Source organism: Podarcis muralis, chromosome 4 (genome assembly GCF_964188315.1).
Source record: "Podarcis muralis chromosome 4, rPodMur119.hap1.1, whole genome shotgun sequence".
NCBI lineage: Eukaryota > Metazoa > Chordata > Lepidosauria > Squamata > Lacertidae > Podarcis > Podarcis muralis.
Genome location: NC_135658.1, coordinates 24,266,050 through 24,293,364, shown reverse-complemented (window position 1 = coordinate 24,293,364; position 27,315 = coordinate 24,266,050). Strand labels below are relative to the sequence as shown.

Genomic DNA, 27,315 nt, shown 5'->3' with positions numbered 1-27,315 from the left:
ACCTCTGGTGCCAAAATGCCTTGGGTGCTAGCACCTCTTTTTTGCTGTTTGTGGCACCCATTTTGTGTTGGCACCCACACCACTTTTATCAAGATATGAGTACCAGCACTTCATTTTATATAGGAAGGAAGGAAAGAAGGAAGGAAGGAAGGAAGGAAGGAAGACGCAAAAGAAGAGACTGGAAAGAGGTGACCTTGTAGCGTGCTGCTACCTGTCTAATTTTGACTCTGGCCCTGTTTTGTCTTCTGCCGTTCATGTAGGTACTCACTTCAAACTGAGTTAATGATATAAAAAACTTTATTCTTTATGAGGCCTTGGCGCCTGCACAGAGTAACTAACCAAATTAGTGCAAGTTTCTTGGTTTAACTATGTGCTGTGTTGAGAAGTAATTTATTTTACCTGTCCTGAATCTTCCAAGTTTCAGCTTCATTGGTTCTAGTGTTGGGGGGGGGGGGGCTTTTCTCGATCCACTTTCTCCACACGATGCATAATTTTATAAATTTCTATCATGTCACATCTTACTTGCCTTTCCTCTAAACTAAAAACTCCTCCCACCTTTTCCTCACAGGGGAGTTGCTATGAAGGAGTTATGGAATCAAATACCTTTGGACAAAGTCAGTTTTTCCTGGTTCATTTGCTGAAATTTCTAGCAATGCATAAGAATCAAAACCAATTTTGTGACTAGGTTTATTAAAAACAAGCAAAGATTAATGTTTCGAAGAACGTGCTCTGAATTGTGATGATTTCCAGACCTGGAGCTGAGCAGCAAGTGGTTGACAAGGACCTTTCTAGGAACTGTGTATGGTAAAATAACCCTAGAGATTATCCGCAGATTTAGAGCTGTTAGCATTAATTCATCCTGGCTGGTCTCTCTGGGGCTGCAAGATAAATAGGGCCTTGAATAATGGAGAAAGAGATTACATTTAATGATGACAGTGTTTGTGCGGAGTTTATATGGTGTCAAGAGGGCCATGAGGTGAACAACAAATTGAAACATGAGCTGGAGAAAACATGCACTTTAGAACGCTAACTAAAATCAATTGGACAGAATGACTGGACCAGACATCCTCATGGGTTTTGTGCTGTAACTGAAGGATTTAGAAACTTTACCAATATATTCCAAAGGGTGACCTTTAGGAGTTTTGAGACCTGAAACTGTCCTGAGTGTTCATTTTCTCTCTCTTTTCTAATTGCAAAAAGGAATGAGCACTTAGCCAATATCTGAGCTGGAGATGCTGCAAAATTCTGCCAAGCCAGACTCAGATATGAACACTGAAGAGTCATAAAGCCTGCCTCAAAACAAGAGGTAAGTTTTCTGAGACCCCAATGTTCTCTTCTGGTTTGGATTTCAATCTGAGCCAGAGAAGGATTTGCAGCTCCCCTCCCACATCCCCAAACCCCCAAATATCAACCCCTTCAAATACACTCGCTCGTCACTCTCTTTCCTTTCCAACAAATAGGTGGTAGCAGGAGCAGTCGAAAGGCATCTTGGGAGAAGACTGGTTAACAGTGTGCCGTGGTGCAGAGGACTATGGGAGATGTGGTTCTGGCAAGAGCTTTAGGCAGAAAAGCATGGTGGAAGACATAGTTGTGGTACTAGGTGCATATCAACTGGGAGGGACTGTAACTCGAGGTACAGTTAAAAGGTCAGTAGGTGAGAGGAAATACTTTTGTCTGAGACCCTAGAGAGTTGTTACCAGTAAGAGGGCCAGTATGGTACAATGATTAGGACCAGGGAGTAAAAGGTAAAGGGACCCCTGACCATTAGGTCCAGTCGTGGCCGACTCTGGGGTTGCGGCGCTCATCTCGCTTTATTGGCCGAGGAAGCCGGCGTACAGCTTCCGGGTCATGTGGCCAGCATGACTAAGCCGCTTCTGGCAAACCAGAGCAGCACACGGAAATGCCATTTACCTTCCCGCCAGAGCGGTACCTATTTATCTACTTGCACTTTTATGTGCTTTCAAACTGCTAGGTTGGCAGGAGCAAGGACTGAGCAGCGGGAGCTCACCCCGTCGCGGGGATTTGAACCCCCGACCTTCTGATCAGCAAGTCCTAGACTCTGTGGTTTAACCCACAGCACCACCCACGTCCCTAGGACCAGGGAGACCAGGGCTCAAATACCAACTTGGCCCCATTGGGTGTCCTTGGGCCAGTCACTGCCTCTCAGCTTAACCTACTTCACAGGGTTGTTGTGAGGATTAAATGGGGGGGGGGCATGTATACCACCTTGAGCTCCTTGGATGAAAAGGTGTGATATAAATGCAATAAATAAATAAGAAGACAGCACTGGGTGAGTGCAAGGCAGCTTTACATAACCACACACATGATTAGCGGTAATTAACATAAGTCATGTAGCAATTGATCCATGCCAACAAAACCTGAGGCAACTCAAGGAAATGAAGATTCAAAATTCTGGATTGGAGATAGAAAACTTACTTTCCCTCCAAGGGGAATCTAATAAGTTGGCTCATCCTTATAGATGCTATTTTTATAATTTCCACTGTTGGTTTTTTTATTTAAAAAATCAGGCCCAGTAATCACACTGCGGCCTGAGGTGAGGACAGCGTCCATAACATTCAGTTAGAAAAGTTAATTCACAGCTTGTAAATTTGTCCCCCACTTCCCCCACCATGGAAAAAAAGCAATTCTAGTTGTAGATGACTCAGACCGTATTTTGCCAAATGGCTCTGAAGAGCGGAGAATTGCAAAGTTCACTCCTGAGTGATACCTAGTTCTTCCCTTGCAGTGCACTTTAGTTCCTTGTGAGCTTTCAATTTTAGTTAAAGAGATGGGGAAATTAAACTCCCACTACCAAGGAATGATGTGTGTGATATTTACTGCTGCAAAGTGTAATTGTATATCAGATTATGAGCAGATGACTTGTACCGAGTGAGGCAAAAACAGAGTTTCATAAAGTAAAAAAGCATAATTATTTACTGGTGCTTACATGCATCAGTGAATCATTATTTCTCTCTTGTTTTTCATATGGAGTTAGTCTGTCTACTGGTCACCACATAAATTGAGACTGCAAAATCCAGTTTGCATCCCCTGTGGCAGAATGGTCTAAGAATGGTCCTGGTCATTCAGAGATCCAATACTTGTATCAGAACATTCAAATTCCTCAGTCAATTCTAACACTCTCTACAAAGCATCACTCCTCCGGTCTTCAGGTAGTCTTGGAGCAGTTCAAAGAGATCCAGTTATTGGGGGGAGATTCAGGTTGTGGGGAGGAGAGGGTACCCCACCCCTGGTATCTATTGCTGTTGTGGTTCTGGTTTTCCCCTATGCTCTAGCAACCTGGAGAAAATGAGCACCTGATCAGCCCAAAAGGGTCAGTCTGGTTACAGCCTCGCTAGGAGCAAGTTGATTACTCAGAGCCATAGTTCTGCAATTTCAGCCCTGCCTTGGACTCTAGTATGGTGGCTAGGGGGCAGTGGTGTTAACCCTTTGCCCCTTGCTGTGGTCCTGATTCAATGACCTTCCCTCCTGTGGGGTGGGGGGAACAGCCACCTTGGACCACCAGTGTCAGTTGTGCGTACAGGAGTCAGGCCCTGTGACCATAGGACTTTGCAGGACTGGGGCTGTTATGTACTGAAGTTCTCACCCTGGGCCAGCAGGGGGATACTGTAGATAGTTATGCAAATAAGGGATCGAAAGTGACATTCAGTGATTGGATAGTTTTAGAAAATTGTTATAGTTACGTTGTACTGGAGCTCTATATAAGCAGGCTGACTGAACGCTTCAGTTCAGTTCTGTTCTGTTCTGTGAATAAACAAGAGCTGTTTGAAGAATCGCTGTGTCGTCTGATATGTTCACCCACAACTTAACAGGGGCCTTCCTAAGTTTGTTCTGAAGAGGCAAGGTGTGGCCGCACAGGTGAGGCCGATTGGTAACTCACTGGTGGCAAGAGCTGGGAAGGGATATAAGGTCAGCATTTCCCTTCAGCTCTTTGCCACAGCAACACGCTTCCTGCCTTGCTGCGTTTGGCTTCTTGCTTCCTGATCCTTGAACCTCGGCTTCTTGACTCCTTGCTTCTTGATCCTCGGACCCCTGACTTCGTAACTCCTTGCTTTTTGATCCTCTGACCCCTGACTTCGTGACTCCTTGCTTTTTGATCTTCGGACCCCTGACTTTGTGACTCCTTGCTTCTTGATCCTTGGACCCTTGACTTTGTGACTCCTTGCTTCCTGACCCTCGGACCCTCAGACTCTTGGCTTCCTGGCTTCTGGACCCCGTTCCTGCTCCCTCCCCGCCATCTTGCCCCTGGTCCTGACGTCCCCTGCCAAGACTTTGATCGTCCGTGAACTAGACCATGACAACCAGGGTGTGTGCATAACAGGTTAAAGCCCACTACCCCCAATTGTCAGGCCCCTCACACTGACAAAAAACCCAAAACCCACCTCTGATTCAAAGGCAGAACTAAACAGTTAACAACACATATTTTGGTCGTTAGATGGAGAACTGGCTTTTTGGTTCTGGGCAATTCACAACTCTGCTACCATGCAGATATAAAGCTTAGCTGTCCAAATGGGATCCCCAAAAGTAATAAACTACATGCTAAGCCTATAAAGAACCAGGAAATCACAATTTGAACACTTCGAGTTTCCCAGCAGCTGGTGTTAAAAGAAGAATTCTGGGGGTTGTAGAAACTTTTGTTGAACCTTCTGTGAAGATACGAAACATGTCTGCCACTCACAGACAGTTGCAAAGTGGGAGATGCACCTACAGCACAGAAGTCCATTAACACAAGCTACTATGTCCTAAAGCGTGAAGGCTATTTATTGTGACAAAGCACTGCGCATTTGAAAAGCGATTCAAAATGTGTGTGTGTGTGTGTGTGTGTGTGTGTGTGTGTGTGTGTGTATATTTCATGTGAAAAAATAACAATTAGCTAATTCATCTCATAAGGGACGCGGGTGGCGCTGTGGGTAAAAGCCTCAGCGCCTAGGGCTTGCCAATCGAAAGGTCGGCGGTTCGAATCCCCGCGGCGGGGTGCGCTCCCGCTGCTCAGTCCCAGCGCCTGCCAACCTAGCAGTTCGAAAGCACCCCCGGGTGCAAGTAGATAAATAGGGACCGCTTACCAGCGGGAAGGTAAACGGTGTTCCGTGTGCTGCGCTGGCTCGCCAGATGCAGCTTTGTCACGCTGGCCACGTGACCCGGAAGTGTCTCCGGACAGCGCTGGCCCCCGGCCTCTTAAGTGAGATGGGCGCACAACCCTAGAGTCTGTCAAGACTGGCCCGTACGGGCAGAGGTACCTTTACCTTTTTAATTCATCTCATGCTATTTATTTCAGAGAAAACGCCAAATAATAGAGGCTGGTAGTTTCATCTAGAAGAACAAAAATGATATAAGCAGCAAGCATAATTAGAACTAATTTCCATTCCCTTTCTCTCTCTAAGAGTGAGTGACTGGAGGCATAATTAAACCATACATCAAATAAGAAGAGCCTTGTGGATGAATAAAATAGGATGTTTACATTAAAGGTGGGGTGTTCAGGCGGGGTGGAAAAGACATTTCTTACAACAGGCCTTAATTAAAAGACAAAGATTGGTTTTAAAATGCAAAGCAGTGGCCTTGTAGCTGCCAATCATTTGATTCCAAAAGGTTTTGCAGAATGAAGGATGAGCATATTAGGAGAAGGGGGAGGGGAAGCTTTTTTAAAAAACGTGTTTGCTTATCCATTGTCTTCTGCCTAACTAGGAACTTTGGAAGAAATACCTAATCAAGTACCTAGTCCTTATCAGTGATTTAAGCAAATGCTTTTAGAAGCAGGAGAAGCAGGTGTGTAAGAAAGGCAATGGAAGGCCCTGGGAAAGAATGACTGGAGAAGGTAGAGAGCCAGTGGCTCATGGACCAAATCCAGCCTAAGGTTAAAGAAACAGAATCTTTCCAAGCCCTTTCCATGCCTGAGGTATTTTGAACTGGAAATAATTACCATCATTTATTTGTATGCTGCTTTTCCAAGCTCAAAGCATGTTCAAAGTGGCTCACAACATCAAAATATTTATGGATTACAACTCCCTATGAACTACAAAACTTAACAAAATTTAAATAGTCATATAAACAATTCCCTAATATAAACAATTCCCTAATAGAATGTCTCACATTCATGGGACCTTAAGGTGAAGGGTGGGTAATTAATAGGAGTATTAGTGATATGGGACACGGGTGGCGCTGTGGGTAAAAGCCTCAGCGCCTAGGGCTTGCCGATCGAAAGGTCGGCGGTTCGAATCTCCGTGGCGGGGTGCGCTCCCGTTGTTCGGTCCCAGCGCCTGCCAACCTAGCAGTTCGAAAGCACTCTCGAGTGCAAGTAGATAAATAGGGACTGCTTACTAGCGGGAAGGTAAACGGCGTTTCCGTGTGCGGCTCTGGCTCACCAGAGCAGCGATGTCACGCTGGCCACGTGACCCGGAAGTGTCCCCGGACAGCGCTGGCCCCCGGCCTCTTGAGTGAGATGGGCGCACAACCCTAGAGTCTGTCAAGACTGGCCCGTACGGGCAGGGGTACCTTTACCTTTTTATTAGTGATATAATAATACCATAAAATTAAATAACCCACTGATTATAGTCAATTCTAATAATGAAAACCCAAGAATATAGTCCAGCTAGCAGCAAAAATCATCTCCAAACCAAATCTCTCTGGCCTCTCACCTTGAGCCACAGAAGCAACCTTTGCAGCTGGAGTCAGTCAGGGTGCCACCCTCCAAGGCTGGGTGGGAAGGAGCCAAGCAGAGGGCAGGGGCCAAAGAGTTCAGGATCCGTAGCAAGATGGTTTCTGGCATCTTCAGCAGCAGCTGCAGCCTTCATAACTGGAGTCAGTCATGGCCCCACTGGGGGTACAAAAAACCAGTAGCAATTGTCTCTCTACCCTCCATCCAAAGAAGCAAAAGTCATTACCAGAGTTCAAGGACACATTTCAGCCAGGCAAAAACTAGCAAGGAGAATGCAAAGCAGGGCTGGTAGGTGGTGTGGCTAAGGATGGGGTGTGGCCTGGGTAGAGTCCAAGCAATCACATTTGTCCCATGGGCTGGAAACAACTTTGGTGAATAGGTGGAATAAAATTCCTGACACCCGCAAAATGCTTTTTTAAAGAAAACCCACCAAAATTGTGATTTTAAGCTTCTTGAGCTGTTTCCACTGCTTTTTCCATCGCGTAGCCATACATCCAGACGCCATTTTTAGAGTTTGGATTTGATATCCCGCCTTTCACTCCCTTTAAGAAGTCTCAAAGCGGCTAACAATCTCCTTTCCCTTCCTCCCCCACAACAAACACTCTGTGAGGTGAGTGGGGCTGAGAGACTTCAAAGAAGTGTGACTGGCCCAAGGTCACCCAGCAGCTGCATGTGGAGGAGCGGAGACGCGAACCCGGTTCCCCAGATAACGAGACTACCGCTCTTAACCACTACACCATACTGGCTCTCTTTTACACCCGCAAACTAGGTGTCAGGATTTTTTTTGACGTATGGCAAGCATAGTAAAAGGAAAATAATGGGATGGGTGGGCGTTGATTAGAAACACTGCAACTACATTATTTGGAAGCACAACATGCACATGAAGCTAAATTATAGGTTTATTATATCTTATTTGAAGGAAATGCCTAAATATCTCAAAGCTGTATATCACGGTTCTGTTTTTAGATTTTTCTGGTTTGTCAGGTGTCCATTTCTTAAAAACGAATGTACTAAATTTAACCCAACTATTTCCAGTACATAGTGCTGTTTTTGCCCAAAATATTTTTGATCACAATCTTAAGAATTCTCTCCCCCCCCCCCCCCCGCTGTCCCAGATTATTTATTCTATGTATTTGAAAACTCTCACCCATAGGAAAATCTTTACCTACTTATTTGTAAGCATCTCTCAAACTGCCACTAAATAAAGACATTGTTGGAATATTCTAAGAGGAAGGAGACAAGTGGGTGAGCGTGTTGTTTACGCTTCACCTGTTTCCATTACGCACTTTGGGAGGAATCTGCAGAGGCTTCCCAGGAGCTTTGTTTGTCTTCTGAAAAATCCTCTGCTGGCACAAGGCAGAAGTGAAGACCCTGTGTTGCAAAAAAAGAAAGAAAGAAAGAAAAGAAAAAGAAAAAAAGGACAGAGCAAAAATAGATTTAAGCACAGCCAAACCCAATACATTATTGGGTACCGACACAAATTTTGAAAAACTGAAATATGCGCTGCATAGGATAGTGTTCTTGTTTTGAGATAAACAAAGGCTGTCATCCTATGCATTCCTATTACTTGGGGCTAAGTAAGACATTCTTCCAAGTATACATGCATATACAGTGGTGCCTCGCAAGATGAAATTAATTCGTTCTGCGAGTTTTTTCGTATTGCGAATTTTTCGTCTTGCGAAGCACGGTTTCCCATAGGAATGCATTGAAAACAAACTTGCAAGACATTTCCGTCTTGCGAAGCAAGCCCATAGGGAAATTCATCTTGCGAAGCAACTAAAAAAACCAAAACCCCTTTCGTCTTGCGAGTTTTTCATCTTGCGAGGCATTCGTCTTGCGAGGTACCACTGTAATTAGGGTGAACATCTTTTATTTTTTAAAAAAATCTCTTTTTGTAGTTAGCTGTGCTAGGTGAAAAAGGTTTCAGATGGCTACTATATGGCAAAGCAGAGAGCTTTGCAGTAATCATATATTGGAAAATAGATGTTTCCTTCTCCCATCTGAAAAAGTCTATCATCTCAGCAGCAGCTAGGGATACTGGAGAATTTTGTTGAAAGGGTACTGGAAACTGTGTCAGTCAGATGCCTGTCCATCTGGCAGACAGATCCTGCAAAAGGATGGCAAACTAAGTAGCACTGCCCCTAGATTATTTTTTTTCTGCCTAGGGAATTAGGGAATGTCTAACAACATGTGCATATGATCACATGAAACCCTGCAGATCAGGCTGCTATCTTTCTTTCCCCCTTTGCAATTACACTTGAGCTTGAGAGTCTGTACAGCTTGAATTTGTAGAGAACAGTCACAGACAGAACCTCATGTTAAGCCATGAAGGCACCTGAACACCCTTAGCTCCTGGCAGGCTAGGATTTCCACAGATCTTAAAAGGAGCCAAGGAAATACTCATTAAAACCCACAAAGTCTCTCACAGGAATGCCTTGTCCTCCCCAACCAATGTCCCTGAGTGTGAGCAGCCAAAAGTGCCCACCCTTTAGGATTTGGGGGATTGAGTGCGAAAACCCAGTGTTTTCATTATTGTTGCATATCTGTCTCATTATAGAAGGATTTGGAAAGCTTCAGAAAAGGCTTTCTGCAGAGCGCAAAACAAAACAGAGCGTTTCATATCTTTCCTTTTTAATGTTCTGCATATCTTCCCTGTGCAATGAGTTCATTTTCCCTGTTGCCCATGCAACACGTGGCGAAGTAATGCCGCTGTGAGCCTTGTCTGAGCTCATTTCCTTTCCTACCTTCAAGAATCCGAGCAAACATTTGATGAACTCATAGCAAAATTAAAGAGGGAAGGGATACCTAAGGTTAGAAAAATTCCAGGGAATGTAAAGTGAAATTGAAGATTCAGCATCTTTGGATGCTAAATTGTATTGTGAATGATGAGGCATTCAGCAATAACAGATGGTTCTGACAGCGGCTGCCCGTCTATGGACCCTTTCCAAAGGCATGCTGTGATCTAGTTTGGATACCGCAAACTTTAGATTTATATCCACATCACGCACAGGAATTTTCCTTCTACTTCTAAGTGGTATTATTTCAGAAATACCTTTGTTCCTGCACCCTGTTTCTCTGCTATTCAGTTGCCTTTCCCAAATTGTTTCCTGGACTTCAGCACCCTCAGACATTGCCCTGCAGTCTAGACAAGAATGTCCCTAGGAGTCCCCAGTGAATTGTCAGGGACCAAATCCTGTCCCGTCATTGCTGAAATTAATCAGCTGCTACATGGGAGATCTATTTAAGAGTAGGATATGAACGGAATCTTATCCATACAAAGGCGGTGCATTGGGGTAGTGCTTTTTATTTATATGTAAGGCTGAAATCTTGGAGTAAGTCCTGCTGAATTCAGTCAGACTTCTGATTTGACATTCTCAGGGTTCACAGCAAATCCTGTAATGACTGGTGTGGTGGGGGAGAAGCATGGAGGTGACCTGCTGTCCAGAGCTGAAGTCAGGCATAAAGGTAAAGGGACCCCTGACCATTAGGTCCAGTCGTGACCGACTCTAGGGTTGCGGCACTCATCTCGCTTTATTGGCCGAGGGAGCTGGCGTTTGTCCACAGACAGTCATGTGACCAGCATGACTAAGCCACTTCTGGCGAACCAGAACAGCGCACGGAAATGCCGTTTACCTTTCCGCCGGAGCGGTACCTATTTATCTACTTGCACTTTGATGTGCTTTCAAACTGCTAGGCTGGCAGGAGTGAGTTAGGCATAGGTCAGCAGTAAAATACCTTATGTTAGTGACGTCATTACTCAAGGAAACAAAACAGCTCAGTCCTAGTGGTCACAGCAGCAGGTCTTGCCCCAATGAAGCAGTAGCAAGGACTGAATGTCCCTGTTTTCCCACCACAGAAAGTGTCTCAAAAATAAACCAGAGCATTTGTGGTTTGGAAAGTTACAGGATTTCAGCAGAGTGTTATAGGCCAGGGGTAGGCAAACTAAGGCCCAGGGGTTGCATGCGGCCCAATTGCCTCCTCAATCCGGCCCGCGGACGGTCCGGGAATCAGCGTGTTTTTACATGAGTAGAATGTGTGCTTTTATTTAAAATGCATCTCTGGGTTATTTGTGGGGCACAGGAATTCCTTCATCCCCCCCCCCCAAAAAAAATAGTCCCACCAAATGGTCTGAGGGATGGTGGACCGGCCCACGGCTGAAAAAGTTTGCTGACCCCTACTATGGGGTATGCACTGATTGGAAATGAAGCAATTTGACCACCCCAAAACATTTGAAGGCACAAACTGTATAGAAAACTGGGTCACATGTGACCACTCCGAAAGCATCATGAGCACAAATCATCGCAAATGTGCAATAAAAACGGTGCTTGAGGGTAGCTATGCCGCTATTAGGCCTTTCCTCGTGTTTTCACACATTGCTTTTTGGACTCCACGAAATAAGGAACGGGAAAACTGTGGCTTTCCAAATGATGCTGAACTCCAACTCCCATCTTCCCTGATCTTTGGTTAGGCTGCCCTGGGCCTGATGAGAGCAGGAGACCAACAATATCCAACAGTTTCCCCCATCCCTGTGTCAAATGGTCATTTCTATACTACGCTAAGAACCATCGCTAGGTTTCATTTGCTCCATTCTCATAAACCACAGTGTAATACAGACCCCGAAAGAAATCTGCAGACGCTGCTGAGTTGCCTCCCTATAGGCTACTCAGAACGGACTGCATACATGCATTATTTAAAAGCCTCCAAGAAAGGAATCTCCCTCCGCCCTGCTCCCAGCCCCTGGAGAGCCCTGTTGGCCAGCCATGCACTTTACATTTCTTTTGCCCCACCAGCTTGAATATTTATGAGGTGGCATATGATTTGATGGTGTCTGGTTCCATGTGTAATGCTGATGTCATCTGTTTTAAATTTGAAATGCCAGTTCTGTTTTGTAGTGCATAGTAATTTGTTTCTTCTGCAGACTATATATATATAAAAAAATCACACCGAAACTTGGCATTTCTAGCAAGGAAACTATGGTGATATGGAGAGCTCTCTCTCTCTCTCTCTCTCTCTCTCTCTCTCTCTCTCTCTCTCTGTGTGTGTGTGTGTGTGTGTGTAAGTAAGTAAGTAAGTAAGTAAGTAAGTAAGAGGGAGACATGGGGGAGACTCTCTCCAAATAAATTACATACTTGAAGGGCTACAACTTCTCACAACAGTTTGGACAATTGTTCAAGGCTTCACCGCATTCAAGCCAAACATTCCTCCCTTGCCCCTCCTGCCACACCCTTGCTCTGGTGTCAAGATCCTGGCCTTGCAAGGGGTTGGCTATGGCTGGTGCCAACCTCTATACAGAGGTGGTGCCATCTCAGAACAACAGAGAATCCTTCACTTCTTTCTATTTTTAGTCAAAAATTCTTTCCCTGGCAGCAGAATTACTCTGCGGCGGAAAAGGAAGCTTGGGCTATGAATCTGGACATCCGTGCCCTGCAGTGCTCTTCATAGCATTCGCTTTTATTTCAGATCACACAGATTTGCTAGGTGGCTGTGAACAATGAGCAGGCTTGATGCTAAGAGTACACTGTTGGGAGATTTACCTTCAACCGCATCAAGCACAGCAACCTCACTAAAATGCGGGCTTTCTGTCCTGTCGGGTGGAGATGTCGGAGGGTGGTAGCTTTTTTTGATAATTCTGAAATGCATTATTAAGAAGATTCTCTCTTGTGAATTGGAGCAAAAGAATTTAAAACTATTCCTAACTCTGAAAGTCTTGTGCAATGGTTTTTAAATTGACACACACACACACACACACACACACACACACACCCCTTGTACCCGTAACTACCACCTACAGTTTACACCAGTATCCTGAGCATCCCATGTTTCACTGTGATCTGAACCGGGGGGATGTTTTTAATGTATTTCTCTTTCAATGTATTTACGTGGGGCTTATTGTCTATTTGTTGGGTTGCAAGTTGCTTTGTGTTGCCCTGGGCAAGGTAAAGTGACTGACAAATTTAATGAACTAACTAACTAACTAACTGACCACCACCACCATTTCTGATTGAAAATAGACATACTTGCTTTGTGTTGTGCAAGAAAGCAGCTAGTTGGCATATCAAACATGTGAGCAATCAATGTGAGTGAGCCACTGACGGTAGGGAGCAACTCATATGTATAAAGGAATTTGGAAATAGTTACTTACAAAAAGTACTGTTCCCTAGGAAACATGATTTTAAATGTGGGATTCTATCAAGGTTTCTGCATTTCAGTGTGCTGTATGAATCTAGCTACCTTATCGTGTGAGTTTAATAATTTCAAAACTTGCTATGCTAAATAATTGGAAAGGCAAGAAGCTGGAAAACTGCCAGCCAAAGAAATACATTTTGGGGGACAAAATCTGGTATATTATTTAGCTAAAACAAATATGGTATACATCACCAACACAAAAACATAGAGTGAACGGACATTGCATCAATGAAATGGCTAAAGCTGGAGTGTTTTATTAGACCAATAGGCTAAACACTACATTTTCATAGTCTCAAAGGGCATATCTTAAGCTGGCTTGATATTATTGCTCCTCCACATGGAATCTTGGGAACTGCAGGTCTGTGAGGAAGGGGATAATGATCTCTAATAGACCCAGCACCTTCACCAAACTAAGATAAAAGGACCCCTGACCATTAGGTCCAGTCGTGGCCGACTCTGGGGTTGCGGCGCTCATCTCGCTTTATTGGCTGAGGGAGCCGGCGTACAGCTTCCAGGTCATGTGGCCAGCATGACTAAGCCGCTTCTGGCGAGCCAGACCAGCACATGGAAACGCCGTTTACCTTCCCTAGGGGAATCCAGTGCCGGAGCGGTACCTATTTATCTACTTGCACTTTAACGTGCTTTCAAACTGCTAGGTTGGCAGGAGCAGGGACCGAGCAATGGGAGCTCACCCCGTCCCGGGGATTCGAACCGCCGACCTTCTGATCGCCAAGCCCTAGGCTCTGTGGTTTAACCCACAGCGCCGCCCGCGTCCCTTTCACCAATTGCCCAATTTCTTTGTGGGAGAGAAATAAAGGCCACAGCAGTCAAACTGAAGTACTACCACTGTATCTTTGTAGTGTAGATATGGCATTAGAGTCATTCACTCTCCACACGCAGGCACTGCAGTCAAATGGTGCTGCGCAAGATACAGCTGCCACTTGAGGTCACTTAAAATTGTCTTCATAGGGATGTCTTACATGTATCGGCTTGGTGTACAAATAAGATAAGAACGCACAGTTTCTTTCTATGTTACTATCGCAAGCCCAACACATCAGGGCAAGCTGGCTATGAAAGGATAGATCATGCCGTGCTGGCAAAGGAGGTATTTTTTTCTACCCAGTACAGCAGCCTTCTGCATACTTTCAAAAGGACAGGCCAACAGATCTGTAGACCTCAGTGGCAGAACATTTGCTTTGTACTCAGTCTCTGGTTCAATCCCTGGTGTTTCCAGGTTGAGCAGGGGAAAGCTCCTGCTATTGCATGAAAATTTATTCTGAAGTCAATGTGAGAGAGAAAGGGGGGGGGGGCGAAAGAAGTTTTCATAGCAGTTAGTAAGGAACAAGTTGTGTGGGAAGCAAAGCTGAACTTTGAGGAAGAGCAGTAAATTAAACTAGAAGAGCAAAATAGTATTTCAGAGAGCTGAAGAGAGTATGTTCATTGTTAGTGATGTATCCATTAATTTACTTTGCCCCCGCTCTCATATCTGATCAAACAGGTTAGGTAGGTTTTCGTAATGCTTCTTAAACCTGCAAAAGCTATTTGACCAGCAGCCATGATGGGGCAAAAGAAATGAACATGGACACCACAGGCAATGATGGGTTTGTTGTACTGTTTCCCATACCCATATCTGTTTTAAGATGAACCGTGCTAGTTTGCTCTAGTTTATTATCGCTGTTGCTGAATATTCATGAAACAATTACATGACTATTCATAAGTCATGAGTTTGGCCTACATAAGCAATGAACACGATGACCCCTCTAATGAGGTCCAATGCTAAAGTGGCCTTGCCTCATTTTGCAAAGTATTCTACGTTTAACCATAGCTTGCCTTCTTGGCCTTATTTGTTTGAAACCTGTAGACGAGTAAAAAAATGAACAGCTGTTAATAGTTTACACAGTGGGGGTTTCTCAGCACTTTGCCCTGTTAGTATATCATAAAATCCAAGTTAAAATGGAGTGTAGTATCTCATCTCATCAAAGACAATAAATTTGTTATAAAAGGGGGGGGGGGATTATCCATCAAGATCTTTCATACAACAACTGGGAAACACTGTTGATATATTTATGGATCAGTTCCTGCATGCAATAAATGCAGCAAACCTGTAACCCTATCTCCATCTAGGTACTTTTGAATCATACAGTCAAAGAACTAAATATGTTATCATAGATGTTGAAGCTACATGTACATTAAAAAAAAAAAAAATTATTATAGGGCTATTCCGCACTGCCACACAGCAAATAACAACAGGTAGCAGTAGCTTGAAACAACTTGAGTGTATACAGTGCCTGAAAACATGTAAACGTGAGATAGCTCTGCTTCACTCATCCTCAATGAAAACTCAAGGAGCACCACAGGTTTCGGTTTTCTCTACTTTTCTATTTGTTCTCATCAGTCGGTTCTTAAGTACAAGAGACACATCAAGCCAAGGAAAGATGGGCAGAGGTGGGAGGGGGAGATCAAGACGCTAATCACCACCCCTTGTTTTCGGAAGACCTACGTCAGAACACCAGCCACAGTGGGCTAGCATTGACATTCCTGATCATCCTAAGAGTACGGAGTAATGTACTGGTAGGCTGAGAATGCTTTTAGAAGTAGCATCACATTCATAATCTCCAGGGGCATACGATTTAATTTGCATCTCAAACTATTTAGAAGACCCACATAAGCACTAAATTGGTTTGCTACCTTTACCTCTGACTTCCGTATGTTCAGACTCACATTTCTGTGCACAATAGGCTGAATTCTCATATGTTTAACTATGCCAGATGAGAGCTAGGTGCCCATTCTATGCACATGGAGATCAAAAGTCCCTGAAGATCAGGAGTTCCCAAACTATGGTTTGTGGACCACCAGTGAACCACGAGTTTCATTCAGGTGGTCTGCAGCATGCCTGAATATTCAAGTTGATGTTTTTATTTTATTTTATTGCATCTTTTCTTTCTTAAATCATATTCTGTTGTATTACAATATGAAATCTATGAGGTGCAAATTATAATAAAATAAAACACAATGTAAGAAATAAAATCAGCCAAAAAAGGACAACTACAAATCAAACAGCATCCAGCCGAGGCAGAATGATCATTAGGTAGTCTGCAAAGCCCATCAGCAATCTTCAAGTGATCCATGCAAGTGGGTAGGTTTTTGGGAACCACTGACTTAGATATTCATTTAGGCTGCCTCCAGACTGTTGGCATTTTGCAGAAGAATTTTAAGCACATACCAGAAATGTAGGTTTGCATTATTAAAGTGCTATGTTGTCCAGTTGCAACAAATCCGCTTTAAAAAATAGACTTTTTGCAGTTCGGGAATACACTGAAAAGAGTGGGAAGATCAAACGATTAAGGGGGAAGGCATATAAAATTGCTGTAAGCAAATCAGGATGACTCCTCAGTGTTGTATAACCTCACTGCAAACAAATGACAACAAATTCTCAATAAAGACCAGACATTGTCTAACCTTCTCATAAACTTTGGTGCAAGCAAATCAGGTTGAATGAACAGGTCACCTGGTGCAGAACTTTGACACTTGTATGTCCTGGTCAGAGAGAGAGAAAGAGAGAGGGAAATGGAGAGATTTATGGTGTTCTTGTACATTATAATGGTGTTTATGCACAGAAATAATGAATTGCTAACTTCCAGTGAGAGTGTGCAGGCATCCATGACTTGTATTGTACATTTACCTAGCAACGATCATACATACAAGCAGACATTTTCTTAGTGCCATTCAGTCTTCACTACTTATTATTAAGGGGGAGGGGAATGTTGTTGGCTACCCTGAGGTTGCATTTTAAAAGGAACCAAGTCCAAGGTCACTAGGGGTTCAGAGGCAGGGGTGGTTTCTGTCATTTTGCCACAAGCTCTATGCTGGAAGCTGCCAGCCCAGGGTGATTTAAAGCCTCAAAACGTGAGAGTGAACTGCATGGGTTTCCAGCTGTAAGTTCAGCCAGCCCAAGACATTTTGCTGCCTGAGGCACAGGTGGCAGCCTCCTCCATTCAATATACAAAAGCTCACTGGACCGGCAGTTCAATTTACTTCAACACTGCTGACAGGACAGCAGCCTTCACTGCATCAAACAACAGCAAGCTAGCTTGGGGGTGCACACAGCTTTCCCCCTCCATTACCTCACGCTGCCTAATGGTAGGGCCAGCACCGTAGGGCAAGCCATTCACCTCTTTCGAAACCTCATGCCCATTTAAATGGGTTTGAGGTTATTAGGACTTGCAAGTGTTTTCTTGCCCGTATCGCTGATGAACCAAATTTTACCCACACATACAGAATCAAATGGACCCTGTCTTTATGAGCTGGTGAGGTTTAGTGCAAGTTGGAAAGTGTAAGCTGGAAAATGATGCATTTAAATCTCACCAGCAAATTTGCTTGGTGGCCCCAAACACCCCATTATTCTTTCAGCCTCAGCCTTCTACCTGCAATGGAGGGGTAATAAAATTGGTCCTCATGAGCCTGTTGTAAGGATTTCAGATATAATTATGTGAAGCTTTATTTTTTACCACTTGAAATATGTTTTTTAAGCACTAAGGACCAGGCCTGGCACAGGCACACAGCATCCTTGTTGTGTCAGTCAGGTGCGCTGTGGAGAAAACAAAATGGCAGTCATCAGGTGGCTGCCTCTCAAGGGTTTTGCTGCTTTTTATTTGTGTGAATGGGGAAGAATGAGAGAGAGAGACTGCTGCTCAGAACCTCAGGTGTGGGGTGTTAGCATCCAAAATGCATATGTAAAGGGTTAGTTGCAAGAGCTGTAAAACTCTAAGATGCCATTCACTCTGTGGCAGTTGTGGCAGTTAATTGAACAGTTATAACAGTTAGAGCAGCAGGTATGAATTGTTGTGCTGCTGTCTGCCTCAGAGTCAGAGAGTTAAGTTTGTCTGTAAAAGTTTAATCTGTGTAAGATGTTTGAGCGACTTAAGTATCGCCTACCCACATTGTATATTTTAATGTGCAAGTGCGCTAAGTAAAAGTTATATGTTATTTAAACTTTAAAAGAGAGTGCCTTGCTTAGTTTTTCTAGGAGGGAAAAAGAGAACAATTAAAGGGTCAAAGGACCCAAGGCTGTCTTCTCTGCAAACAGAAATTGGAGCTAAATTCCCACAGAAGGAAGGGTACAGTAGTACCTTGGGTTACAGACGCTTCAGGTTACAGACACGTCAGGTTATAGTACCTCGGGTTAAGAACTTTGCTTCAGGATGAGAACAGAAATCGTGCGGCGGCGGCGTGGTGGCAACGGGAGGCCCCATTAGCTAAAGTGGTACCTCAGGTTAAGAACAGACCTCCAGAGCAAATTAAGTTCTTAACCCGAGGTACCACTGTATTCTGCTGAGCACCTCCACCTGGAGTCAGTTCTATTTTTTAAAAAAAACACTGAAAAGTTCCAGTTGAGGTGCATCGCCAGGTATCCCCCGTCGGAAATCCTGCAGAGCTGGTACGATTCAATGCCAACAGTTCTGAAGTAGATGGGTCAACTGCATCAACTGCAGCCAAAGACCACCAAAAATAAGGTTACCAGATTTTCCCCCAATGAATCTGGGGACACTTTTCAACTTCCTGCTAAATAGATGGATTTTGTCAGGGGGCTGATTTGTAAATCTGGGGACTGTCCCCAGGAAATGGGGATGTCTGGTAACTTTACCCAAAAAAACCTCCATTAGAAGGCAAACTGGGGCTGCCTACACACCATAGATTTAAAGCCCCACCCAAAGCCTGGGAACTGTAGTTTTCCCCTCACACAACTGCAATTCTCAGCACACTTGGCAAACTACAGGTCCCAGGATTCTTTTGGGTGGGTGTGATTTAAATGTATGGTGCGTATACAGACTGAGAAAGCGGGGAACGGGACTCCCAAACCCCAGGAGAGAAGGCTTTAGCAGAGCATTGTGTTTCAATAATTTACCTCAGAACCATTCCAAACCGGTAGCATAATCACCATAGGACAAAAGAGGAAGGAAAACCACTCTCAGAAAAAACAAACAACATCCCAGCCTTAAGACTGACATAAATAATTCATAAATAATGATGAAAGTCTTTTCTGGTTTCCCCACAATGTAGGACAAGCGAACTGCTGTGGTAATTGTGAAGTTTGGCCAATAATGCATTTTGTCTGGTACACAATGCTCTGTAGGGATGGGGGGGGGGGAAGGGTGGAGACAACAAAAACTATCTGCAATCGGCCACGACGAGAAAACATTGTCGGTATTGAGCGAGGGGAACTGGCCAGCCGCAGCAATGTACGTGATTGGAATCCATGAGGATCAAGACAACTGCCAAGACAATGTAGTAAATTTGTCTTATTTATAGTATTTCTATTCCACCCTTTCTCCAAGGAGCTTAGGTGAGCATTCAGAAAGTCTCGCACCACCCCACTTCTAGCCTCATAGATGTTAAGTTAGGTTAGGTTGAGAGAAAGTGGGCACTAGTATCCAACTAATGTGTTCTGTCAGCGCAAGAGTTTCTGCTTGTGCAATGGAACTTCCATCTTTCTCCCTGCAGGCATGCTGTGCCCTCACATAAGAGATTTGAACCCGCTCCTTTTGGCCCAAGTCTAACTATCAGTCCACACTGCCTTACAGGCTTCAGATCTCAGTCTATACCAGTTCCTCTTAAGCCTGTTGAAGAGTTTTTGGATTTCTTTTAAATGTCAGTCTAATATACAATCCCTGCAAGGTATTGATATACCAGGCATGCTGAGGTTTTTTTGTGTTTTTTTTAAAGCTTGCAGTAAGCATATTACTGTATTGGATGTTTAGCAATAGATTTACCTCTAATTTTAGCAATATGGTTTAGCTCTAATTTTGATTAATCCTTTTTGGTCATGTTCTGCATCAGGTTTTCAGTTGTCTGGCTTTCTATAACACATTTGTCATGAGGGTACGATTAAAACCTGCCATTTTTACACACATAAAGAAAAAATAAAGTTGGCAAACAACATACAAGAATGTGTTTCATTTAGCCATCGCTAAAAAAATGCTGGTTTACATCAGGCTTACGCTGACCCTCTAAGGTGCCGACTGATGAGCAAAAAGCATGCTTGACTTTGTTTGCAAGGATTGTGGGCAAGAGATTTCAAAATGCGTTGGGGAACACAGCAGCAGAAGGCACAGCAAAAATGGCAGCTCAGAGCAAATCAGCTCAGCAGGGATCTCTCATGGGAATCTCTTTAGGAAATTTCAATGGGAGAACCAAGAACTCGATTTTCTGATGAATTAAATGGGTCTAAGCCTCATGTGCTTTGAAAATAATTGACATACTGGTGCAATTGAAGTCCCTTACATTTCATTAAATGTTCATGTTTCCTTTTTCTGGAAGGCGTTTTATAAACTATAAAATATTTTACAGTAGGCTCATTTCTGAAGGAGGTCTAGGGATGTGCCATCTTCAAATGCAGTTCCATGTGGCGAGCATTTCAGTAATCTAACCTGAAATCTATCGCAGACCTAACTTCAAACTCTTGTGATGATGATGATGATGATTATTATTATTATTATTATTATTATTATTTTAAAAAACAAAACACCTGTCCTATACTGAACTAAGGATAACAGAAGCTGACGAATATTACAATTACATCCCTATGCCAGTTTATCCTCAGGCACAACAAAGCAAGCCAAACATCAAGGTCATTCACTGCTTCTGACACTGGCAATTGGTGAAGGGAATTGCACAACAGAATATTAGCCATGCGGAGAACATGTATTGTATACATTCTTCCTAGTTGCTCAGAAAATCAGCTCACCATGCACATTCAATCTGGTGCTGGCCTTACTTAATTCAGGCCCTGTCGACAGGAGTGCCAACTTGGCCCCAGGACTGTGGGTGCCTGGGGTCGGCATGCCATAGGGCAGTGTTTCCCAACCTTGGGCCTCCAGCTGTTTTTGGACTACAATTCCCATCATCCCTTGCCACTGGTCTTGCTAGTCAGGGATGATGGGAGTTGTAGTTCAAAAACAGCTGGAGGCCCAAGGTTGGGAAACACTGCCATAGGGCATAGCCCTGGAACTGAAATTTGTGGGTGCCTGGCCCCTTCATGGGGAATTTTGTGGGTGCTCGGGCACTCAGGGAGTTGACACCTATGACTGATGATTATTACAATCTTCAGAGCTGGGGGTGCATTACAGTGGTACCTCGGGTTAAGAACTTAATTCGTTCCGGAGGTCCGTTCTTAACCTGAAACTGTTCTTAAGCTGAGGTACCACTTTAGCTAATAGGGCCTCCCACTGCTGCCACGCCACCGCAGCACGATTTCTGTTCTCATCCTGAGGCAAAATTCTTAACCCGAGGTACTATTTCTGGGTTAGCAGAGTCTGTAACCTGAAACGTCTGTAACCTGAGGTACCACTGTATTACAATTTGGGGAAGGGGAGGCTGAGGGGGGTTTGCTCTTTTTCTCCCTCCCTCCCTCCCTCTCCTTAAAATTAAAACAAACACAATTTTACTGTTATTTCTTCACAGCCTAGTAGCATTCCTTTCAAAACGGTACATGATGGCATAGCATTGTTCCCCAGGCATTGCTGAGGAAAATAAGAAGGCAGCCCAGGTGGCTAATAAGGGCATCCCTCTACCTTCCCTGCAATGCACCTGTGTCATGGGTCCAACAGCGACCCTGACACCAAGTCAGAGACTTTAGAATCACCAACTAAGGAGCCAGGTCAGTCCCCGTATTCTGAGGCTGGTGGCCAGGAGGCTACTAAGCCAAAGGCTAGTGAACAGAGCCTGTCGGACCAGATCTCATAGCATCAGGGCTCATGGAACCAGAACCCACATGAGCAATTTTCCCTAGTGCACAGAAGAAATACCCACGTACAGGCCAGAGAGTTGGCTCCTCAAAAATTGCTGTTCTCCCAAAGGGGGTAGGGCCTAGGAGAGGCAATGGCTCAAAAGACAAGTTGGAGCAAGTGGTTCACTCAGTGGTGCTGCAACACCTGATCTGCAGACACCTTTGTAAGACCAGAACTGGAACTGCAGTGGAGTGCTGTTTCCATTTGTGGCATTTCCAATGTAAAAAAGGAATGCTGCTCATGCAGCTGTGAAGCTGCTTCGAGCAGCAGCAAAGCTGGCTTTTTAAGGGTGGAGGAAGAGAACTTCTTGCCCGTAGGAATGGTAAGAATTCATTCCCTGAAAGTTGCCAAATGACCCCTTTTGTGGTAGACAAATAGTACTGCAAAAGTACTGTTCCAGCTTTAATTTAGCCTCGAGCTACCAAAAAGTGTTTTGAAAATATAGGGTTGAAATTTGGGGCTTGCCTCTTCCAACATGTTGCCTAAGCTATGGTGCCCAGAATAGTGAAAAACAGAATCCAGGACTACACATGCTTCATGCATCCACCTACTCCTCCTCAGCCATCTGGAGAGGATGAGTAACATCCATTTTTTCAGAGATGGATAATCAGCAAATGAAGAAAACAAAGCCGCCCTGATCTTGCAGTGATGATCCGAGAGAATTCTGTGTAGGTATTGTTCTTTGGGTTGGGAATCACACTCACAGACTTAAGAACATAAGGTCATGGCTCTTCCTTTGTATGCCAATGGTCCCAGATTCGATTCCTGGCATATTCAGCTAAGGCTGGGAAAGGCCTGTGTCTGAAATCTTGGAGAGCTACTGTCAGCTAAATAGACCAATGGCCTGACTCTGTATAAGGCAACTTCCTACGTTCTTCCTGGATCAGACCAAAGCCTATTTAGTCCAACAGGCTGTTTTCACAGTGGCCGACCAGATGCCTATTCAAAGTCCACTTGTGATTCCCAGCAGCTTGTGTTGGATTGGTGGGCTGAAGCCTTTCATCCAGTACATAGAGCTTTCTGGATTGGGATCAGGTGGTCAGTTCTGCGAACCACTGTTCATCGGCAACTATTGGTCTAAGTCTAAGAGCACAATTTTTAGCCAAGTGGCACAAGCAACAGAACCGAGTTGTGTGCCTCTTGCCTAATTTGTACCATTTCAGATTGCACCTCTGAATGCTCCTCCAAACAAGAAACTCACTGCACATAGAAAACTAGCTAGCAAGGCTAGCCTGCTCTTCCCTGTTTCATATGTGCAGGAAGCTTTATATATAGGGGAATCCAGAGCCGTCTTTCCCATAGGGCTGAGTGGGGCGTCGCGCCACGGTGCCGGCCTCTCAGGGGCGCCCCAGCAAGTGGGGGAGTTGCGCGGCTTTGCCAGCGGCCTCCCCTTTCCCTGCATGCCTGCCAGCTGCGCATTGCCAACCATAAGGCTGTCGGGCATGCAGCTTCTCTCCCAAACCTCCTCGGTAGGAGAGCGATCCCAGCAAAGGCTTAGGAGGGAAGCTGCGCCCTGCCAACTATATGGCTGGCGGGCATGCAGTTTCCCTCCCAAGCCTTTGCAGGGATCACTCTCCTCCCGAGGAGGCTTGGGAGGGAAGCTGCGTTCTCCTCCTGCGGGGGCTTGGGAGGGGTGCAACTTCACTCCCAAGCCTCTGCGGGGATTGCTCTCCCGCAGCAGCATGGAGGAGAGTTGCGCCCCCCCCCCCCGATGGCTGGCAGTGTGCAGCTATGGCCACCCCAACACTATCTATGGTAATTTGGGGACACTGGGAGGATATTTGCACCCCGGCACTGCATCTGCTAAAGACAGCCCTAGGGGAATCATTCAAGGAGGTTAAGCCAAAATGAAGTGTCAGCCTGGGCTTCTGCCTTCTCAAACCACACTGACCAGGTGGCTTTGTGTGCCATGAGATTGATGGAAACACAGAAACCAATCATGAAACTGCTACAGGGAGACGGATTCTCATTTCTGGATTGCCGCTACCAGGAAGAGAAGGGACCTGAGGTTTGCGCAATGGCTGGAGAATGTCGCTTTTTTAAGGTGCCTAAATTACCATGCACACAAGGCCTCTGGGTTTAGAAGGCGGCATAATGATAAAATGAGGCACATAGAGGCTTTTGATCTCTTAAGTTTCCATTCTAATGTAAACAATTCTAATGACTCTTTATTTTTGCACAATTTGCTGGAGTATGCACTTAGGGTGTCATGTACATCTTTCCTCTCAAGGAGTTGCTTTGCGGTCCCCGTTTTGTCTAATAATCCTTACATGTGTTTTGCTTTCATGTAGTGCAGACAGTTTTGATAAGTGTCTTTAAAAGGGAGGGGGAGGACTGAACTTCACACACAGCTGAATTTTTATAAGTCGTGCCAGAAATAATAAAGTGTAGCTTACATATAGTACATTATCTTGTGTTCAAACAGTTCAATCAGCTCTACACTGGAGTATGCTAAAATCTCCTTTGCTGTAAGTTACCCAGCCCCCTTTAGACAACTATGTTGATGAAGGATGGGGAAAAAATATCTGAACAATGAAACCAAATACTAAGGAGGAATCCTAGAACTGCTCCCCCCACCTCATCTGCACACCTAGAAGGAGTTAGAACTATTGACGTTATTAAAATTGAGCATATGGAAGCAAACTGGATGAATAAAAAATGACTCTTACTTGAAACAAAAATTATCCAGTCCAAAAATTTGGTTCAAAAGCTTCATAACTTCACTCCAAAACAATTCGAAACAAAGTTACATTCACATACGTAGTTGCTTAATATCTTATACTGACCCCAGCATTGGTAAAATATCTTGGATGATATTGAGTTAAAAATCAAAGCTCTGTCTCTTCTCCATTCCAGCCTCCATTAGCCTGAGGCTGTTTTCCTGGAGATAGATTACCATGTCCATTTTTTTCCAGTAGCTTGAGAACAAAGACTACTCCATCCAAAATGAAAACTTACAGATTAGCATATGCATAGACCTAAATCACTATATCTTGCATGCGATTTAAACACCCCATGACTGAGCCACAAAGATACAGTCCCATGATAGAGCCCCACTAATGATGAACTTGCGCCAGGGTTTCCCAGCTTGGCTCTCCAGCTGTTTTTGGACTACAATTCCCATCATCCCTGATCACTGGTCCAGCTAGCTAGGGATGATGGGAGTTGTAGTCCAAAAACAGCTGGATACCCAGGCTCTCTTCTCAGCTCTTCTTTAGCTTCAGTGGAAAGTTGCATGCCATGCTTCACAGTACTCTATGAAGGCATATTACAAAGTTGTCTTTCATTTCAATGTACATTGAACAATTATACTTAACAAGGACTGGGAAGAGGTGTCCCTCAATCTGGCTGTGCTGGGTTCCACTGCTGGAGTGTGTGCACTCTGTCATGAGAGAAGCCACCGTGCCTTCTTGATGGCTGGGCCTACTATTGGTCTCGTCTGCTCAATCCTCTGGAGCCTGTCTTGGCATGCAGGGGAAGTCCCTAACTCACTGAGGATTTGCGACCCATTGGCAGCCTTCAACAGGGTTAGATTGCTGGTCGAGGTTGTTCCACTCTATCCAGTATTAGGGGAAGGCTGGGAGACATAAAGTCCCAAAAGCTGAAGAGTAGATTAGTGGAGGTAGAGAAAAATAAAGACACCTAGTTGGAGATAGCTGGTTCACAGCTCGCAGGACACAACAAGTAACTGTGAGAATTTCAACTCCAGGATCCAAATTATAAAATTTATACATTGCATGATTGGGGGGGGATGGGATGGGGCCTCAAAGCAGTTTGTAAAAATAATAAAACAATAAAATTACCAGTAAAGACAGTTAAAAGCCAGTGTTTAAAACATTTTTTAAAAAAGCTATGATAAACTAAAAACATTAACATTTTCCATATCTGGGTGGGCTTCTCAAAAACAATAGTTTTTTTTGTCAAGCACCTACCATTTGTATCTGCCTCCTGTTTTGTTTTTAAATTAGTTTTATCAAGGATTTTCCGTAAACAATTAACAAGAAAATAAACAATTTAAAATGTGAAACTACAATGTCTCCGCAGGCATTCATTAGGACGATACAACCTAACATTAGAGTTTATCCTAGCAATGAAATGGACAAAAAGTCCCTCCCTCCTTTTAAAATATCAGACAGGCCCTTTCTCTGTTATTTTTTCTCTGTGCTTATTACAGACCTTACTTTCCCAACAAGCCTTTTAAGTTCAGATTTTTATCCTCGTCTGCATCTGTATTAGACTTGAAATTACTTTTACATATGTTTTTGTTTATTATGTTTCAGGATGCTTTTATGGGAAGCAGTTCATGAATGATATAAACTACTAATCGTAATGCATCTTATTTCATTTATAATTGTATTCTCCTTTTTTGCATTATGTTGTGAAGCCTTCAGTGTACCCCAAAATAACTGAAGTTTGAGCTGGAATGGGGTTTTAAACAAATTAACTAAAGCTCAGGTTTTCGGATGTAAGAAGGAATCAGTGGGTTGTTATTCTTTCCCCTAAAGCTCCATCAGGGACGAGGGTGGCGCTGTTGTTTAAACCACTGAGCCTCTTGGGCTTCCTGATCAGAAGGTTGGCGGTTCGGATCCCCGCGAGGGGGTGAGCTCCCGTTGCTCGGTCCCAGCTCCTGCCAACCTAGTAGTTTGAAAGCACGTCAAAGTGCAAGTAGATAAATAGGTACCGCTCCGGCGGGAAGGTAAACGGTGTTTCTGTGCGCTGCTCTGGTTTCACCAGAAGCGGCTTAGTCATGCTGGCCACATGACCCGGAAAAACTGTCTGCGGACAAACGCTGGCTCCCTCGGCCTGTAAAGCGAGATGAACGGTGCAACCCCAGAGTCATCTGTGACTGGACTTAACTGTCAGGGGTCCCTTTACCTTTACCTTTTAAAGCTCCATCAAGACACTTGGGAATCTTATGCAACCTACTTCCCAACCTCATGTCACAAATCTCCAAATCTTCTTTCCCCTCCTGAGTTATTAATCACTTTCGAGAACAGGCCTGGGATGATGCCAGCCGGCAATTTTTTAAAAACACAAGAGCACAAAATTACCAAACAGGTGCATACCACAATCTGAAGAATGCAGAAGACCATTCCACAAGTGAAGCCAGACAGTATTCTTGCTCTGAACCCAGGACAAGCCCATGCAGCCAAGTACTAGGCTTTATTACTCTTTGGCGGCAAGTCATACCTGTGATGCATCACCCTTTGAAACAGTGAACTCTGACAATTATGTAATTATATGAGACCCTTGCATGTTGGCCTTGAGTCAAGAGAGACAAAAGAAAGTGCTTCTTTCCACAATGAATAATTGACTTGGTGGAATTTGCTGCCTGAAAATATGGTGGTGGTCATTGGCTCAAACTGGGAATGGGCAACCTGTGCCCCCCCCCCCAGATGTTGCTGGGCTCCATCTTGCAGGACCTGGTATCGGACTTCCCATATCCCAACCCAAATAATAAGAGACCAGAGAGACTGGTTTGGGGTCAAAACAGGCCGTAACTTTATTGAATACAGATGAAAGAGGTTTGGCTTGGGCATGGGGCAATCTAAAAACTTCCAGCCCATCTGCCAGAAGTGACGCATGGTCAATCCAGGCAGGGGTTCCTAAGACTTACATCCAATAGGGTGAACCCCACAAAGACCGCTGTCTGGGGGAGTGCCTTCGGCCCTG

The 27,315-nt window shown here is 44.3% G+C and overlaps 1 protein-coding gene across 7 annotated transcripts; it reads right to left on the bottom strand.

Annotated features, from left to right (window-relative positions):
- Positions 1 to 522: 522 nt before the first annotated feature.
- Positions 523 to 17,959, bottom strand: LOC144327471 (uncharacterized). Of its 7 annotated transcripts, none has more exons than XM_077927060.1 (6): positions 16,981 to 17,272; positions 16,316 to 16,393; positions 12,205 to 12,299; positions 7,940 to 8,041; positions 6,651 to 6,829; positions 523 to 878 (listed from the first exon to the last, which is right to left on the bottom strand). In XM_077927060.1, the coding sequence occupies exons 1-5, from the start codon at positions 17,022 to 17,024 to the stop codon at positions 6,819 to 6,821; spliced, it is 330 nt and encodes a 109-aa protein (XP_077783186.1). In that variant the 5' UTR covers positions 17,025 to 17,272; the 3' UTR covers positions 523 to 878; positions 6,651 to 6,818. The 7 variants fall into 7 exon arrangements, 3 of the variants coding, with proteins under 3 accessions (XP_077783186.1, XP_077783185.1, XP_077783187.1); XM_077927059.1 differs by having other exon boundaries at positions 524 to 878; positions 7,957 to 8,041; XR_013392523.1 differs by lacking the exon at positions 16,981 to 17,272 and adding an exon at positions 17,281 to 17,959 and having other exon boundaries at positions 525 to 878; positions 7,957 to 8,041.
- Between the last annotated feature and the right edge of the window lie 9,356 nt (positions 17,960 to 27,315).